Raw genomic sequence first — 20,229 nt, 5'->3', positions numbered from 1 at the left:
TGAAGAGCAGCACTGTAGAATTGACTCAAATGTCCTTGCCATCGGAGGCTGTGATATCCTTCAAGTGTGGAACTTGAAAAGTGTCAATGTTGACAAACATGAACTATTTGTTCTGGTGTTTGGTCAGGACTGGCATTTTGGAGAACTAGCCAGAACCTCTCACCACATTAGCCATTAGTAACAATATTGACATTAATGTCCAGTAATGTCCTACAATATTTGGTGAATAAAATAGCTACACACTATTATATGGCTAGATGGAGTCAGCTTCAAAAGGCAGTAAAGAAACATGTTTAAGAAAAAAATAATCTTTCTAAAATTTTTTTGCATAGATATATCAGATCATTGTTGTTCATGCACACATTCCATGGTCTATCAATTTTGTGCATGCAAGTGATGCAGTTGACTTTGAGTGTCCTGTAACCCTTAAGGCTTTCTACCAGCCAGTCTCCATCAAAAGAAGGTAAGAACATTTTCTTGAACTTACTGACTCAAATTATTGACTTTCTTTCCTCCACCACCACATTTTAGGTACCCAGTTCTACATGAAGAAAGAACTGGATATGGGGGGCTGACATAAGTAAAAATAACTTTTCTTTCAAAGAATTATCACACATGATTGTGTGACTTTCTAAACAAATTGGTAATAATTTCTAGAAGTAGATAAATACATGGTTAATTTTCTGCTTTTCTGAACTAGTACAAGCAGATTCAAGAATTAATCACTTTCAGTAAATTGCTTTGTGGAGGATGCATAGAATGTTTTGCGTGTCACCTGCCAATTTGAAATAAAGAAACTTTCAGAATAATTGGATATTTTGTACATAGTTAATCCCGATCAGATTTATTCACAATTAAAACTGATTCACAGAAATAAAAAAAGAATACAACAAGAAATGTTGAACCCTGCAATACTTGCATGAAAGAACTAGAAGTTGTTATCAAGAACCATCCTTTAGAGCTTGTAGGTTTTAGAATAAAACCCCTTTTATTCTTTTTTATAGCCTTGTTCTTTGTTAAATGTGTGCAGAGGATACATACATTTCTGCTCAGAGACTGAGCTCCAGGCCATAATTGATGCTCTCACTAAAGCCAATGAAGGTGGATCTTGCACTCAACATCCATAAGACAGCTGTCCTCTGATAACCTGCCCCTGATGCACTACGTTGCCTCCTGACAATAAAGATTCATGGCAAGACCTGGAAAAAGGTGGATCACTTCACATTTTTTGGGAGTCACCCCTCACAAAGGCAGACATCAATGATGAAATTCACCACCACCTTCAATGCACCACAATAGCCTTTAGTTAACTGAGGAAAAGAATACTTGAAAATCAAACCAGGCATAAAGCTCATGGTCTATAAAGCAGTGGTGATTCCTGCTCTCCTATATGCTCTGAGACCTAGTCTGCCTACAGCAATGCATCTTAACACCACAAACAATATCTCTGCAGAATGTTCCAAATTCAATGGAAGTGTAAGTGAACCAATGTCAAGGTCCTATCCCAGACCAACCTCCACAGCACTGGGATCTGTTACACAGCTGCAAGCCTAGTCATTTGCATGGCTCACACCCGATTCCTGAACCAGACACTCTGTTCCAAGCTCTTTCACAAGAAGAGATTGCCAGGGGTTAGGGAAAAAGATTCAAGGATGTGGTCAAAGCCTCCTTGCAGAAATGCAGTATCCCCATTGACTCCTGAAAATCTATGGCCCATGACTGCTCGAAGTGGAGAAGCAAGATTTGGGGTGTTTATTGAGAAACTTGAGGTCCTGCATTGGGAGCTCATGCTGCCGGCCCTGCATAAGTAGTGGAAGGAATGGGCCACCTCACAAACTACCCAGCCACCTACTCTGTCAGCCACCACCAGCTCCATCCGAAGAGTCTGAGATTCCCACAATGGTCTCATTAACTATCTCAATACTGGAATGGAAATAAGTCATCCTCAGTCCTGAGGGACCACCTGAGCAGGAGATTAAGATTTAGAACTGGTGAAGGAATAGCAATGTGTTTCCAAGTCAGAATATGTGACTTGGAGGGAAACCTGAAGGTAGTGGTGTTCCCATGTGCCAACTATTCTTGTCCTTCTTGGCAGTAGCATTTGCAGGTTGGGGAGGTGCAATTGGAGTAGTCTAGATGGATAACTGCAGTAAATTTTGTAATGGCACCCATTGTAGTTACTATGATCCATTGGTGGAGAGAACAAATGCTTAGGATGTTGGAAGTGCTGTCAATCAAGCAAGCTGCTTTGTTCTGATGGCATAAAGCTTCTTAAGTGCTTTTGGAATTGTACTCATCTATGCAGGTAGAGTGTAATCTATCACTCTCCTGCCTTGTGTCTAGTACATAGTTGAACAGCTTTGGGGTGTTAGGAGGTGAATCAGTCAATACAGGATATCTAACCACTAACCAACTCTTACACCACCTTATATATGTGGATAGCCCATTTGAGCTTATAGTCAATGATAATCATATTAATGATGGAGTTTTGGTGACAGTACTGCCATTGAATTTCAAAAATAAGTGGTAAGCTACCTTTTGTTGGACATGCTCATTGCCTGGCACTTTTATGACACCACTATTATTTCTCATTTATCGGACCATACCTGGATGAAACTTAGGTCTTACTTCATGCAGGTATGACATGCTTCATTTTACAAGGCATTGTGAATGGAATTGAATATTATGCAATCATTAGTGACCATTCCCATTTCTGGAAGAAAGTCACCGCTAAACCAGCTGTAGAAGGTTGGACTCGGGCAGTGTCATAGCCTTTGAGTTGAATCCACAGCAATTAATCAATCATAGTTGCACATTAATAGTTGTATTGCAATTAACTTTAACTTGGATTTATTATTATTGAATTGACACCACAGCCAAAATAATATAATTCTGAATTAATTAATTAATTGGTTAGTTAATTCACCAGTAAGTTCCTTAAATTGCTTATGAATGAAAAGCATAAGGTTCTAATTTACATGTATTGATGGAGTGTGAGATATAATCAGACTCAATTACGATACTTCATTTGCTTCACCCATACACAGTGGTGATTTCAGGTGAAATACCTAAATGCACCTTTCCCCCTGGAGCTGTAATAGATTGAGGAATGTGAACCTTCAGAAATGCAGGAAGCAGGCTTGAAAAGATGATTAGAAAGAAATGATGACACCAAATTTCCTTAAAGGTTCCTCTAGGCTTTGTGGTAACCCTAGTGAGAAACCAGCAGGACCCACTGAAAATAGCAAGAAATCAGAGGTATCAGATATCTGTCAGTCCAAGGATTTTTCTAAGATTGAAACCTCTGTTCACCCTCCAAGATATCATGTCATCAAGTCTGGAGTCAGGGGTTGAGAATCCCTATTGGAGAATTTCTACTTCACCGACTTAGTCAAAATATTGAATTATCTTAGAGGGTGTTAAGGCCAATAAGAATTTACATCATTTGCTTGATGGGTGCAGTTTACAACAGCAGCAGGATGGGACATCTGAAATATGAACATTTTTAAAACTTACATTGCCACTTGGAGATTATGCTATCCTGATCAGTTATATTGCTGCTCTCACAATGCTACTCTGGTGTTTATGCAATGATTATGATTGTTCAGCATTTTAATTCATGATATTGTTTCTTATTACAAAGTGATCCCAAGCACATTTTCTCAGAATCATGTGTTAAATTCCTCACTCGAAAGACAATGTGTGATCCTATCGATGAAACTCCCTTTGATCAAGATTGGTGTGTCCCAGAATACGAATTGGACAAAAGAATGTCAGCAGCTACTGTTTATTGTTGCTTCAAATATAGAGGTACACTTATCCTTATGGCAATATTTTCCAAAAATTTTCAAGATTTAAATAAAAATAGTGCTGAATATCTTAAACAAATTATCCACTTAATAATTTATATGTAAGGCAAAGGACATTTCTCAACTTTCTACTTACAGTTCTGATTCACTTGCAACAAATTTCAAATAATCTCTGTAAAGATGCCACTAAACTCGTATCAGAATCTGTAGACTGACTGCCTTCTGGTGGCCATAAGTCATTCTGCCACAAAGAGAAAATGTTCAAAATACTCAGTAAGTCAGGCCCCAGCTGCAGAGAGAGAAACATAGTTAACATTCAAGGTTTCTGACTACTCTTTTTCTGTACAGGTGCTGCCTGACTACTGAATATCTCCAACATTTTCTGTTTCATTGCAAATTTCCAACATGTATTTTGCTTCTGTAACACTTTATGTTGATGACGTTCATTGGAACTGGAAAAAAAAACTTAAAGTAATTAATTTTAAGCAAATTCAGGTGTGGGGAAAATTGGTGAGAAGAGGACAGAATAAAACAGAAGGTCTGTTGTAGAGTGGAAGGCAAGGGACGTTAAATTTAAAGGCTTGATGGTGCAAGGGGATAGCAATGTAACAGGAAAATAAAAGATGGTGGTGCAGACTCATTATTGTCTGGAAAAAAATGGGGTAGTAGAGGTTAAAACTCTCTAGTCTGGCACCCTTGGGACCTGACTGGTGCTGATCCACAGAAAATCTGGACCACAGAAACTGCCCCCGATTATCTTCCTCTGAGCAGGAAAACTGTTCTTGCCAAGGGTCACGTAAGGGTTCTGAAAACTGTCCATAGCCCGAAGTTTCCTTATGTCAGAAACGCTGTCGGCTGAGATTGCTGTCGAGTAAGGTCGCAAAAGTTGCACTGGAAGGTGAATTAGTTACAGATTAGTACAGATCTTAGTTAATTTTAGATCTTAGTTTGATCGTAGTTAGAATTAGTTAATTACTCTAGATCTGGACTATAGATTCAAAACATGCTAGACCACAGGAGTTGCTGGACTAGAGAGTTTCAACCTATATTTATAGTTTGAAAGCTGTACATCCTGCTCTTCCCTTTGACAAAAAAGCTGTGTATCATCATGTGCACCCATGACAAAGCTTCACTTGTATGTCTACAAGTTTTTTAGTGGAGTACAGAGTGGAAGACAGCTTTCAGCGGCTACCTTAAATTTCTAAACATTGTTTTACATCAGATTGTAGTGAGACTGCAATGATTGTGAAGCTAATCACCTTTGTTTCAATGTGGCAGAAGCAGGTTTCTGACCAGATGCCAAAGAAATAGTATTGTGTTATCATCAATGTTCTCTGAAACCTCCTATTCCTATAGAGTAGTAAATAGTCACTCTCACTAAATAGAAAAATATGTTTGAACCTTGTTTCATTTATATAAGGCATGATAGCTGAAGTACTTTTGAGAGATGATATAACTAAACAACTGGGCTAAGATCTTCAGCTTAAAAAGCAAAGAAAGTTTTTCAAAACATGCATCGCAGGAATGTTGAATAGAATTGCTTTTATCTTTAATGGGGGGGCTATAGGGAAAATAAAGGATTTCCAAAGCAAAGATTATTGTGAAAGCAGAAGCCATGCCCCATGATTTGTGCCCTCTGAATTCAAGGAAGCTGCTGAAAATGGCTTATTGGGTTATCTGGAGGGACGTGGCATCATATCTTGCATAGACTGCAGTGATTGGGCAGCTTCTATTGTAGACGTAACAAGGCAAGACAAGACCGTGAGGCTAAACGGCGACTACAAGGTCATAGTTAATCTCCATATGAAAGCTAAAATCTATCCATTATCCAAATGGATTTATTTGCAAACATGCAGACATAAGGTTTTCGATAAACTGGATTTCCCTTTGCATTCCAGCAAATGGAGTTGGATTCCTATCACGCCTTTAATACTCACAAGGGGCTGTACAAATATTGTCATCTAGCCTATAGAGTTTCAAAGGTACAGCAATTTTTCAGCATATGTGAACCAGGTTTTGCAAGGGCTGGGCCATGTCGTCTGCTTCATGGGTAACATCCTGGTTTCAACATCCATATTAACAGACAGCCCTAGAGAAGGTCATGTCCAGATTGCAGTGATATAGAATCAAAATTAAGCTGGCAAAATGCAAATTCCTGCAAAGGTTAGTGGAACACTTGGGCTGTTGAATTATTGCACAAGGCCTTCACCTGACTCAGAGCAAAATGAATGCTATTGTTAATGCACCAGCACCAACCAACATGGCAGAGCTAAGGTCATTCTTGGTTTTGTTGAATTATTATGGATGTTTCCTCGCCAACCTTTCAACCTAGCTACATGAGTTATTGCAAGCAGTGACCATGTGGAATTGGTCTCCACAAAGTGAAGAGGCATTTTAGCAATGCAGGCACTGACTTTTGAAGTACAAGTGGTTTGCACACTACAATTTGGAGAAGCTCTGAGACTTGCTTGTGATGTATTTCTCTATGGCGTCAGTGCAGTCATCTCACATGCATTATCTTTGGGTGTAGAACACCCAATTGATTTTGCTTCTGGAATGAGCATAAATCTTTGAGGTCATGAGATTCCACAATTATTCGTATGGTCAAAGATTCAGCTTGTTCACAAATTATAAACTTCCCTCGCTCATACTTGGGCCAAAGTCAGCAATGCCAACTCTTAAAATGTTTAAAATACAGAACTGGGTCTTGATTTTGTTAGTCTACAGCTTCAAACTTGAGTACAGAGGTTCAAGGATCTTCTTCAAGTGCCAATGCACTCTCTGGACTCCTGTGTAAAATCACACTGGAAGTGACAGTAATGGAGAAGTATTTGAAGTATTGTATATTGGAAACCCATCTGTGTAATCAAGCAATAATGGAACAGCAACAAGCTTTCAAAAGTTATGTATGCAGGTAATACAGGCTTCCAAAAATCATGGATTTAAACATGGCCAACATCCTGTGTGATGTGACACTGCCACATTTCTTTGATAAATGGCACCAGCTATCCACAGATTAAGCTTGTATTTTGTGGGGTTCTGGAGACATAATACTTCCAAATTTCAAGGAATGGTTATTTGCTGACCTACATAAGTGTCAATCTGGCATTTCATGCATGAAGATCTTTCCACAGGGTTACCTTCAGAAGCCAAGATGGAATCAAGACATATAGAATTGTATGTGCCAGTGTGCATCCGATGAGGCTGTTTGGAACCAATCTGTCCTCACAGCTTTGGGCCACTGTACCATGAATGGCACTGAGTTTAAAAAAATCAACCATAAATCTTACTGCTTAATTGTGATGAGGATAATAAAAGTCAGCAGATAAACTTGCTGATAAAGTACAAATAGGGATATTCTACTCAGTTAAAATAGAAAATGCAGGAAATACTCAGTAGGTCAAACAGCCTCTACAGAGAAAGAGAGACACAAGAATCTGGAGCAAAAAACAAACCTCTTCAGGAAAGGAGGAGAAAATTCAACCAATCTGTGTCACTCTTATGAACTTCCTGGTATCCAGAGCTTGCTTGTATTTAGCCAAAGCTACTTCCAGGAAATGACGTGTGGCGATAGGAATCCAAGAAAATGGAAGGGGAAAAAGTGAAAGACAACTGCACTTACCCATAGGTCAAATAATCTCATTTATTACTATTTAACGAGAATCTAAGCCAGGTTGTTTATTGTATTATCTCTCTTTGTCTTACTATTTTTATAATGAAAGCATTGGAAATGAGATAGATGTGAAGAAATAAGTCACTGAAGGTCTGCTGCTGATAAAACAAAATGGTAATGTAAAAATAAATTGGAAGCAAATTTGTAAAAAACAGGATATCTATTTTAATTATTTTAAAACCATGTGATTAAAGCAAGACTATTTTGCTTCTACTCAGGATAATTTCTTTCTCACCTTTTCTGGAAATCAATGTAATTTGAAAACGTAATAATTTGCAATTGCATTGGTAAAAGTATTCTGCTTGGAAAATGTCAGATATTTTGGTTGCACCTTGATAACCTTATTGAAATTTATTTTAAAGCCTATTATGTTCATCTAAGTTTTAAGTCATGTTTAACTTTATAATTTTTTTTGTGTAAGCCATTTAAATTAGCTGCTATGTATATATGAGTATTTCAGTATTTTATGTATATTATACTTTCCCCAGCAGCAGGCCAAATTAAGAGAACTGAACACATTTGAAATCATTGAATATGAGACTGCATTTTACCACTTGGTACACAGAATAAATGAACATAGGAAAATATTTGTATACTTTATTTTCCAATGAATCTCACTACTAAAGTCCTTGTCTGTTTTTTGAACATTAGAATTGCTATTGTCAGGCTTACTGTATATAGACCCTTGTCTAAACCTATGATTACAATTTTGCTCTTGCTTTTAAGGTTGTCCAAATGCAATGCAACTGTCAGAACTTGGACCTCATATAGAGCAGTGTCCAAACCGACCACCAGCTGAACTGGATTCTAAGGTTAGTTATTTGAGGAAATTAAACCTTAATTTCTTGAAACCTCATCATTTTGACAGGAGTCATACAAAACAATAAATGTATTACCTGCATACATAAAGATGCAGTTTTGATAATAGCAAGTAATGTATGCAAACATTTAAATTAGAAGCAATAGTAGACTGCTAAAGCTTCTCTACCACTTAATACGATCATCGTTAACTGATTTTAACCACAACCTTGCATTCCTGTCGGCCCATAGTTACACCTCTTGCTCATCAAGTTTTATCACTGCCTTAAAAATATTCAAAGATTCTTCTTCACTGCTCTCTGAGGAACAGAGCATCAAAGACCCACAACCCTCTGAGAGAAATAATTTTGTTTCATTTGTCTTAAAAGGAAAATCCCTTATTTTTAAACAGTGATCTCAAGTTCAAGGTTCTCTCACAAGATGAATCATCCTCTCTGCATGCACTCAGTCAGGACTCCTTGGGATCTCGTATGTTCAATCAAGTTCCTTCTTACTCTTCCAAACTACTCTCTCTACACTCATGACTCTGTGGCTAGGCACAGCTCAAACGCCACCTATAAATTCACTGATGACACCACTCTTATTGGCAGAATCTCAGATGGCAATGAGGAGGCGCACAGGAGTGAGATAGATCAGCTGGTGGAGTGGTGTCACAACAACAACCTCGCACTCAACATCAGCAAGACCAAGGAATTGATTGTGGACATCAGAAAGGGGAAGTCAGGAGAACACATACCAGTCTTCATTGAGGGGGCAGTGGTGGAAAGGGTAAGCAGCTTCAAGTCCCTGGGCATCAACATCTCAGAGGACACATCTTGGGCCTGACACATTGATGCAGTCATGAAGAAGGCACGCCAGTGGCTCTACTTCATTAAGAGTTTGAGGAGATTTGATTTGTCACCAAAGGATCTTGCAATTTTCTACAGATATACGGTGGAGAGCATTCTGACTGGTTGCATCACAGACTGGTACGGAAGCTCCAATGCACAGGATCGAAAGAGGCTGAAGAGGGTTGTACACTCAGCCAGCTTCATCCCAGGCACAACCCTCCCTGCCATCGAGGACATCGTCAAGAGGCGGTGCCTCAAGAAGGCGGCATCCATCATTAAGGACCCTCACCACCCCAAACATGCCCTCTTCACGTTACTACCATCAGGGAGGAGGTACAGGAGCCTGAAGACCCACACTCAATGTTTCAGGAATAGCTTCTTCCCCTCTGCCATCAGATTTCTGAACAGTCCATGAACCCATGAACACTAACTCATTATTCCTCTTTTACACTATTTATTTAATTTTGTAACTTGATAGGAATTTTTATGTCTTTATGTCTTGCACTGTACTGCTGCCACAAAACAATAAATTTCACAACATATGTCTGTGATAATAAACCTGATTCTGATTCTGGTTCTGATTCCAGCAGATACAAACTAGCCTTTTAAAGTAATAGTTATCTTGACAACTTTGGCCTGCACCTTTTCTCAGACACTCTCTGTGTACTCTATATGTTTTTTATTTCTTTAAGTATGATGCTCTCTTTAACTTATTCAGTTAACCACAAGTGGTGGGTCCAGCCTTGGAATTTGTCAATCTCATTGAAATCCATCAATTTTTTTGTATTCTGAAAGATCCCTTAAATGTTTGCCACTACATCCCAATTAACTGTTCCTTAACTTAATTTGCCAGATTTTAAGCCTTCATAATTACCCTTAAGTAGGTTTAAAATGCTGGACTTGGACTCATTTTTCTCGTCTTCAAATGAATGTAATATTGAATCATAATATGATTTCTGTCACATAGGGACCCCTTCATAATGCGATCCTAAATTAATCCTATCTCATTGCACAATAAAAGGTCAGGTATAGCCTGCTCTCTGGTTTGTTCTAGAATGCACTGTTTTAAGAACCTATCCTGAAAGCAGTATATGAACTCTTCTTATTGGTGACTATACCCATCTGATTTTTCCAGTCTATATATAGATTAAAATTTCAGATGATTATTGCTGTATCTTGCTGACAAGCTCTCATTATTTCTTTCTTTATACTCTATCCAATCGTGTTTGTTGGTAGGGGGGGGCCTGTATTTCACTCCCACAAGTGACTTCTCGCCTTTATCATTTCTTCTTAAACCACTTCTGCATCTTGGTTTCCTGAACTTATCTCATCCCTCTTTATGGCACTAAGACCATCAATACTTAACAGAATTACTCCTCCACCTTTTCCAAGCTTTCTGTCCTTTCTAGGTGTAAAATACAATTTTTATAGTGAGGAATACAAAAGGCCACTTAGGTTAAATAGCAGACAAATTAAACTCATGTCTATTTTACACATATGACATTTTTAAACTATCTTTGAGTCTCTGTAAAACATTTTAACTGTAGGTCAACAAATTTCTTCATATGTGGCTCAGTGTAAATTTTGACTGATAACACACCTATAAAGAGTTAACACTATATAAATGCAGGTTGCTGCTATAGTCACAAGTGGCTCATCTTAATGATGCCAATCATTATTTAAGAAAGGAAGTAATTAGAAATTAGTGCATTGAAAGATGCAAGAAACATGCAGAAAGGGTGTATAGTATGCTGAAATATAACAAAGTGTGATGTCATAGCAATATTTTTATTCAAAATACATAATGCACATATATTCTTGCTATGCTCGGATTATATGGAATTTACATTTGTTTTTCTTTTAATCTTAGAGACAAATTTATCTGAATAATACATGGACATGTTCTGCTATATTAACACAATCAGAAATTAATGGAATTATTTAATTCAGTTTATTAAAATATCACTGAGGACTTTCTCCTAATTATCAATTCATTTCATAGAATTTTATATTCATAGTGGTTCTTTCATAATCTGTCTTTGATTTGCTTTAGGATGTTACAGGAACTTCATGGTATCAAACTGACTTTGGTCTCACACCAAAGCCAAAACCTCCACTCAACCATACTGTAGAGGTAAAAAGCAAGCACTTTTCCTACAATGTATTGGTAATATTTTGGAATACATTTTTTAAAAAGGTAATACTCTTAACAAATTTTCTGTGAAAAACTTGCAAAATTACAGTATGTCATGATATCAGATAGTTAGTATGAATAACAACTTCCTGTTAGACATGGTGTGCTGACATTGTTCAGTCCTTTGGCATGCTGTAATTTTGTCATGAAAGTACACTGCAATTCATCAATATGAATTTGATGTAAAATTCATTTCCATTTTGACATCTCCACCTATGCCACTGTCAGGCTACTTACTGGATATAAATTGTAATTAAATATGTCTCTCTTGTGTAAGTTATCTCAGTGATAGAGTTTTGCAATGCTCAAATGAAATACACAAAGTAATTTGGAAATCAATTTTACTCTGGTTCAGTGAACACTAGTCTTTTAATACTTATAAAGGAATGATGTGAATATTCAATGAATGTTTGTATTGTTTAATAGACCACAATAATTTTTTTCCTGTGCTGTGCAAAAGGTGCGTAACTGGGAAAAGAATCTTCATGACCAATCTGATGATGGGAATGTTGAGAAACTCTGCAGCAATGCTTCAAATGAAATAAAAATGTACAGAGAACTTCTTTCCAAATCAGCATGTTTTGTGACAGTGGATTTTATATTCCATGTATTTTGCATTTCTTTTGTAGGATTATTTAATTATTTGCAACAAGTGGCAATGTAATTTTTTTTTATTTAAGGACTATTCATTGTTGCCAAATAATAGTTTTGTTATTTTTCCAGGCCCATCTATTTTTTTTAAATAGCTGGAATAATAGAGTTATGGCTGCTTCAAGAGAGGTGAAGCATTTAGTTAGGAGGAAGAAGGAAGCATAGTTAAGGTTTAGGAAGCAAAAATCAGGCAGGGCTCTTGAGAATTATAAGGTAGCCAGGAAGGAGCTTGAGAAGGGACTTTGGAGAGCTAAAAGGAGACATGAGAAGGCCTTGGCGAATAGAGTCAAGAAAAACCCCAAGGCATACTACATGTACGTGAAGAACAGGAGGATGACTAGAGTGAGGGTAGGACCGCTCAGGGATGAAGGGGGAAACATGTGCCTGGAGATGGAGGAGGTAGGGGAGGTTCTTAATGAATACTTTGCTCACTGTTCACTAGGAAGACGAATTTGGACAAATGTAAGGTCAGCGTACAACAGGCTAATGTGCTGGAACACGTTGAGGTTAAGAAAGAGGTAGTTTTGGAACTTCTGATAAGCATTAGGATAGATATATCCCAGGGGCTGGATGGGATATACCCCAGATTACTATGGAAAGCAAGGGAAGAGATTGCTGGGGCATGGACAATGATATTTGCGTCCTCCCTGGCCATGGGAGGGGTGCCAGAGGTTTGGAGGATGGCAAATGCTGTTCACTTGTTCAAGAAAGATAATAGGGATAATCCTGGGAATTATAGATCAGTGAGACTTACGTCAGTGGTGGGCAAACTGTTGGAGAGAAATCTTAGGGACAGGATTTACAAGCATTTGGGGAAACGTAGTCTTATTAGGGATAGTTAGCATGGCTTTGTGAGGGACATGTTGTGCCTCATGAGCCTAATTGAATTTTTCAAGGAGATGACAAAACAAATTGATGAAGGTAGAGTGGTGGATGTGGTGTATATGGACTTTAATAAGGCACTTGACAAGGTTCCCTGTGGTAGGCTCATCCAGAAAGTCATAAGGCAAGGGGTCCATGGAGACTTGGCTGCATGGATTTGTAATTGTCTTGCTCACAGAAGGCAGACGGTGGTAGTAGATGGAGAGTATTCTGCCTGGAGGTCGGTGACTAGTGATGTTCCGCAGGGATCTGTTCTGGGACCCCTGCTCTTTGTGATTTTTATAAATGACTAGGATGAGGAAGTGGAGTGATGGGTTAGTAAGTTTGCAGATGACACGAAGGTTGGAGGCATTGTGGATAGTGTATAAGGTTGTCATAGTTTACAACAGGATAGAGACAGAATGCAGAGTTGGGCAGAGAATTAACAGATGGCATTCAATCCAGAAAAGTGTGAAGTGATACACTTTGGAAAAATGAACTTGAAGACGGGAGTACAAGGTTAATGGCAGGATTCTTAGCAGTGTGGAGGAACAGAGGGACCTTGGGGTCCAAGTTCATAGATCCCTCCAAGTTGCCACTCAAGTTGGTAGGGTGGTTAAGAAGGTGTATGGTGTGCTGGCTTTCATTAATCAGGGGTTATGTTGCAGCTCCATAAAACTCTGGTTAGACCACACAGAGTATTGTGTTCAGTTTTAGATACCTCATTATAAGAAGGATGTAGAAGCTTTGGAGAGGGTGCAGAGGAGATTTACCAGGATGCTGCCTGGATTAGAAATATGTTTTATGAGGAAAGGTTGAGCGAGCTAGGGCTTTTCTCTTTGGAGCGACGCAGGATGAGGGGCGACTTGATAGAGGTGTGTAAGATTATGGGGGGCATAGATAGATTGGACAGCCAGCACCTTTTCCCCAGGGCAGCAATGGCCAATTCCGGAGGACCTCAGTTTAGAGGAAAGTTTAAGGAAGATGTCAAAGGTAAGTGTTTTACGCAGAGTGTGGTGGGTGCCTGGAATGCACTGCTGGGGGTAGAGGTAGAGGCTGATCCAATAGGAACATTTAAGAGACTCTTAGATAGGCACATGGATGTAAGAAAAATGGAGAATTATGGCCTGTGTGTAGGAGATAAGGGTTAGATTGATCATGGAGTAGCTTTATATAGGTCGGTACAACATCATGGGCTGAAGGTCCCATTCTGTGCTGTACTGTTCTGTGTTCTAATAGATATTAGGTCCATGATCATGGTTAATGAGAGGCAATAGGCCTGCTGTACCTAGTTGTTCAGTTCCTAATAAGACTTAGCAAATGAAAACGGCCTTATTCCCGGAGGACTCAATTTCTGCAATGAGCCAAGTTCTGGAATGATTCACAGCATTAGCAGTTTCTTGCTTTTCAGTGTCAAAACAGACCACTGTAGGTCACCACCAAAAAGATGTGTCTATTTTAATGTAGAATAGGGGAAGCTAATGGGTTCTTCCTGGGCCCACTGTGGACACCTAATGGCTCATATTTGCATCTTTTCTACAATCCCCCTGAACCGATCTGATGTTCGTTGCCTATTTATCCAGGTTCTACTGGACCTCAACAAACTGCCAATGTCTCTGTTTAAACTCTGTTTTCTTGGAAAAAGGAGCCCTGATCACTCCAGTCTAGCAAACTACTGGGCCCTGCTCAGACTATTTCTTCAAAGTTCTTGTATCATTGTCTCTGCAGGAATTCATTTGTCCCAACCTCTATACTTCATGTGTAAGTAGTCTACTTCTTGACACAATTATTTGCATCTTACAATAACCCTGTTTCAAAAACTCACTAGACTATGGTCTCTGGCACATTCCCCTTCTTTCACCAGTCCATGGTCCTTTTATACCTCTGGGGTCCATGCTCTGGAATTCCTTTCCTAAACCCCTCCAATTTATCATTTCTGTCTCCTTACTAACCTCTTTAAACTCATCTCCTTGAAAAAAGCTTTTATTTATCAATCCTGATATGTTCTTCTTTGGCTCAGCATCTATTTCTGACTTTTTGATTGTGACTCTGACGTTCATTGACTCCCCCACTTGAAAATGATAACCACATATAGTGCAGCTAACCATTTCAGTCAGCCACATGGTGATCTCTATAAGTTATTCTTGATGCAGTATAGCCATAATTGGGCCCAAGACTTAAAGTCTGCTGGAGAAGCAGGGGATACAGCAATTTTGACATTATGACACATGAGCAGTAGTGAATGACCATACTATTTTACAGGGTTGTTTGCTTCCCTAAATACCATTGTGAAATGCATATCATGATATTGCTTTGCATGGTCCTATCAGAACCCTTAAATTTTCAACAGAAGTTCATGGTTTGCCATAACAAGCAAAGGATGCCAGATGCCAATATTGAGATTTGCTGACAATTGTACCAATCAATGCAATTAAAATTTAGTCCAACATTTCTTTAGCAAAGAAATTATTTCAGCCCAATGGCATATGGGTGACAAATACTTGTCCCTGCCCCTTTGGATAATGGCTTCATTAAGGCTGGCTCAAACAACAGCTGCAAAGCATTACAACAAGGAACATTCCTTTTACTAGAATGGCACTAAGGACAAAGGACGTCACTTACATAGGGAGAATGGAGAGGCTGGTGTTGTTCTCCTTAGTACAGATAAGATTAGAAGGGGGTTTTATAAAGGTGTTAAAAATCATTAATAGTTTTAATAAAGTAAATAAGGAAAAAAAAGTTTCCAATTGAAGGAGACAACACGAAGAAACTTTTTTAATGCACTGAATTATTGATCTGTAACATACACTCTTGAAGGATAGTGAAATCAGATTCAGTACAAAAGTTGGATAAATATTTGAAGGGGAATAAAAATTACAGGGATGTTGGGGAAATGAATATTGTTTGCATATCTCTACCAAAGAGCCAGCACAGGCACAATAAACTAAATGCTAACTTCCTGTGCTGTATCATTTTATAGTCCTGAGATATATCTAAAAGAATGGTAATTGAGAAAATCACTTGGTTTATGAAAGGGCCTATTTACTTTCCAGATGGATGGAGAGGGGGATCTACAAAACCCTACATCATATTTTTCTCAGTTGTACCATATTTTGGCTAATAATATGTTCGAACTGCAGATTTTCCAATTAACTATGGTTTGTTTCAAAAATATAGTTTTCTTACCTTTGTGTATTTTGACTATTTTCTAATGTCACAGTGCCTTACTATGAAGATGGGAAATCCCCTTTGGATTTACTACATAAGGCAGCAGTGAACTATGCTTTGGCTATAAAATTGAAACCAAAGGACCCTGAATTGCATTTCCAGCTGGGCGTGGTGTTGGAGGAACATTACTATGTGAAGGTGATATATGGAGTTGTCAAGATGGTAAGGCTGCTATATCATGTTAATTCCATACAATCCAAATTAATCAAAGCAAAATACTGTGGATGCTTGAAACTTAAAATAAAGATTGGAAATCACAGGATCTATCAAGAGGGAAATAGACTAACATTTCAGATTCATTTTCCCTTTTATCAGAATTGGAGAAAATTAGAAAAGGAATCAAATTTAAGGAAAGAGATGAAAGAACGAAAGGGGCCTGTGTTTGGATAGAATTTCAGAAAGATTAAATGACAAAGGGATGATGACACAGAGTGAGAGAGTAAATGGGACAATAAAGAAACACAAGAACAAAAGAAAAATAGGAACAGGAGTAGACTACCAAGCCCCTCAAGCCTGCCGTGCCTAACAATGTGATCATGGGTGATCTATGCTGGCCTTAACTCCTCTTCCATGCCAGTTCTCTATAATCCTCAACTCCTCAATCTTTCAAATATTTATCTTGCTCTGCCTTAAATATATCCAATGATCTAGCCTCCACCACCTTCAGTGGCAGAGAATTCCAAAGATTCAGTACCTTCCAAGGAAAGAAATGTCAGTGCATCTCAGTTTTAAATGACAGGGCCCTTCTTTTTAGCTATGTCCCCTTGTTTGTGACTCTCCCACTAATGAAAACTTCTCAACATCTACCCTGTCAAGCCCCCTTAGGATATTGTATATTTGAATAAGGTCACTTCTCTTAAACTCCAAGGAAGACAGACCTATCTTCTCTTGAAAGGACAGAAGATTGATCTAGAGGAAGTGTAAATGAGGGACCAGAATCACATAAAATTGTTGAACTTGATGTTGAGTACATAAAAGATAATATACTCAGTTGAAGATGAGGCACTCTTCTTCAGTTCTACATTTGAGCTTCTTTAGAATAGTGCAAGCGGTCAGGGACAAAAATGATCAGATTGGGATAGAGACCTGAAATAGCTGGCAACTGGAAACTCAGCAGTTTGCAAGCTGAGCAGGTCTGTTCAGCTATGGTCACCCAATCCCAATTGTTGCAAGTTTGAAATGGAAGCCGACTCCAACATTTTTTAAAGTTCTATAATCTACTACAAAGCACTGGGAAAGCAATGTTTCCATTTCTTTAAGATGTTATTATTTCCCAAGTTGTTATGACTATATGAAATGTTAAGGGAAAAGTGAAATAAAGAAATAAAATACTGGAAGTACTCAACAAGACAGGCAGCATCTGTGGAGAGAAACAGGGTTAACACTTAGCCTATTGATTTTCATCAGAAGTAGGAAGAGTTAGAGATCACACGTGTTTTAAATTGCAGAGGTGGAGGAGGTGTGGAGTAAATAAAGGGAATGTCTGTGATAAGTGGAGAATGTAGTGATGGTGCTGACAGAGGGAGTGCAATGAAAACTTCTCAGTTACAGCTGATATGTTTGGAGCAAGGGCTGAATGATGAAAGAATGGAAATAAAGTGCAATTGTATATATAAAAAAGGAGTTGCTGGAAATCTGGAATAAAAGAGAATTCTGAAAATACCACTTCAGGCTTTGCAGAGAGAAAAAACAAAGTTAACATTATGGGTTGATGACTTTTCAGCAGAACTAACTTCTGATACAAACTGGAAAGGCTGGTTATCTGAAACTGTTAAATGCTGAGTCCTAAGGGCTGTAAGTAGTCCTGGTCAGAAGATGAGGTGTTGTTCCTTAAGCTTAAGTTGGGTTTTGTTGCAAAAGTGCAAGAAGCCAACAGCAGAAAAACTTAGAGTTGGAGAGGGATAGAGAAATAAAGTGACACACTACTGAAAACACAGGGTCTCCTTTATGGCCTGAATGCAATCAACTAATTTGCATTTGATTTTTCCACAACTGTGAGCACCAAATGCAGTATACTTGATTGGAAAAAGTACAAGTCAATTGCTACTTCACCTGGAAGGACTGTTTGGGTTCATGGGTGGTAAAAAGAGAAGAGGTAAAAGGACAGGTGTTGCATCTGCTGTGGTTGCACGGGAAGGTACCATGAGAAAGGGCCAGGGTATTGGTGAAGATGGAACCAGTGAGTCATAGAAGGATCAGCCTTTCAGGGGAGAAGAAGTGTCTGGTGATGGCATTATGTTGAAGGTCGTTTTTAAAGTAAATGGTGAGTATCTTGTTATCTAAATGCTAGCTAAAGTACAAAGAGTTCCTCTAGTTTAAAAACAATGGAATTTCATTTGAGAGAGACAATTATTGATAGGGTTGCCCCAGTAAAAGGGTGGACTAACTGGGGATTGTTTTTCAGCTGCTGATAAGAAATTATGCTCATGATAAGAAATTATGATGGTAGTTAGCCAATTATTTTCCTTGGCAACCACAGCATAATCAATGCCCAATACCTATCTGCGGTGATATTCAAGTGGTATCAAAATGATTTGACTGGAGCTCACATCTAAAATAGATGATATATAGTAATAAGATATTTAAGTTGATACACCAAGCTAGGTATGAGGCCCCAACATAATTTTCAGTATAATTGATGGCGAACACCTGTTACTTCTGGACATAGGGTCCTAGAAATACATTCCAAGAACTCCAAAAAAGGTGTTTGCGTTTGAAAATTGGCTTAACATGAAGAGGAACCTTGTGCATTCTTTTGGAAGCTTTATTGCTCATTGTAAATACAACTTGTTATGAGATTTTCATTTGCCCCTGGACCCTTCTTTCAGTTAAAGTTCCCCAAGTGACTTCACTAGTAGTGCAAAAGACAAAATTCATTGGTCTGAAAAAAGACAGTTCTCATTTATTCACAGAACAATTGGGTTTTAATAATCCAGTTTCCCTTGAAAGTATTCTGTTTAAAGGGCCAATGCTCAAGTTGCACTCTTTGTCCTAAAATCTATGACCACTTGCAACCTCAAATACTGCCTCATGTGCTTAGACTGCTTTTTCCATGGAAAGCAATTTCACAGACACTCTCAGCTTCTTAGCCTCAGGAATGTTCTAGGCTAATCCTGCTGACTTCTGCCACATCTCCTGTCCTATATCTCGAAGAGTGTTACTTGTAATGTGATATGTCCCTTTAAGACCAGTTGAAAAGATTGCATCTGCTGGGCTAAATACTGATAGCTGTGAGAACTTGCAACACATATCAAAAGAGAACACTGCGCAGCATTAAGCAGTGAACCTTGCTATTGAAGTTCTCAATCTCAAGGGGCAGTTTCTAGCCAGGAAACCCCAATACCATGTCCTGATTCGGGCTGCTAACAGCCACTCAAGAAATTATCTATATTCCTATTGTTCAGGAGTACTATTATTTTGTTAACAAGAGAGAATGCATACTATATATTTCAGCATGATAGTGATTTGAAACTGCCCTCAGGTTGAAGAAGAAGGTGCAGAAAAACTCAGTGCTGCTGAGATCTCTGGGAGAAATGAAGAAATCTTGGCAATTGGTAAACTTCATGGCATGAAGGGAACAACCACAATAGAACAACAACTGAAGGCATTGGACTTGGAATACCATCACTTAAAGGAACAAGGACAGTCTGCAAGAGCTGACTACATCCAAACACTTTACAACTGGAAAGCCCAGCAGTCTATAAAGGTATGAGTCTATAACATTATATTTTCAAGGAATAAAAAAAGCATATTAACACAAACAGAAACTTACTTAGCACACTTTCCTTTAATGAATGACACAAAGAGTTATTATATGACTGTGATCATCTACCTATCCACATTTTTTGGCATGGTTAACAATATCTTTTTCCTCCATCTCTCTACTATCGCCCAGCCTAGTGGAACTAAACTCACCTGGGCCCATTCTTATCTACCTAGTCAGAGAATTACCTCCAATGATTTTGCTTCCCTTTTTTGATCCCCAAATCCTTAGTTCCTCCTATTTTTCACCAACATGCTCTCCCTCAACGATATTATCTGAAAATTCAGGGTATTAAAAAAAAGAGGATATAGGTTTAGGGTGAGAGGAAAAAAAAGGGGGATTTGAGGGAAAAGTTTGTTTTTACACAGAGAGTTGAAGGGCCTGTTTTTGTGCTATACAAT

At 38.4% G+C, this 20,229-nt stretch overlaps 1 protein-coding gene across 1 annotated transcript in view; it reads left to right on the top strand.

Annotated features, from left to right (window-relative positions):
* LOC127568410 (uncharacterized) overlaps positions 1 to 20,229 on the top strand; it is a 71,559-nt gene that overhangs the window by 14,936 nt on the left and 36,394 nt on the right. Inside the window, exons 5-11 of the mRNA XM_052012105.1 lie at positions 333 to 463; positions 3,644 to 3,810; positions 8,209 to 8,294; positions 11,185 to 11,265; positions 11,786 to 11,900; positions 16,058 to 16,227; positions 19,547 to 19,771. Coding sequence (XP_051868065.1) covers positions 333 to 463; positions 3,644 to 3,810; positions 8,209 to 8,294; positions 11,185 to 11,265; positions 11,786 to 11,900; positions 16,058 to 16,227; positions 19,547 to 19,771 — 975 coding nt within the window. The remainder of the gene's footprint in view (positions 1 to 332; positions 464 to 3,643; positions 3,811 to 8,208; positions 8,295 to 11,184; positions 11,266 to 11,785; positions 11,901 to 16,057; positions 16,228 to 19,546; positions 19,772 to 20,229) is intronic.

Source organism: Pristis pectinata, chromosome 3 (assembly GCF_009764475.1).
Source record: "Pristis pectinata isolate sPriPec2 chromosome 3, sPriPec2.1.pri, whole genome shotgun sequence".
NCBI classification, from domain to species: Eukaryota; Metazoa; Chordata; class Chondrichthyes; order Rhinopristiformes; family Pristidae; genus Pristis; species Pristis pectinata.
Note: the sequence above shows the minus strand (reverse complement) of the source record. Positions and strands in the feature narration are given on the sequence as shown.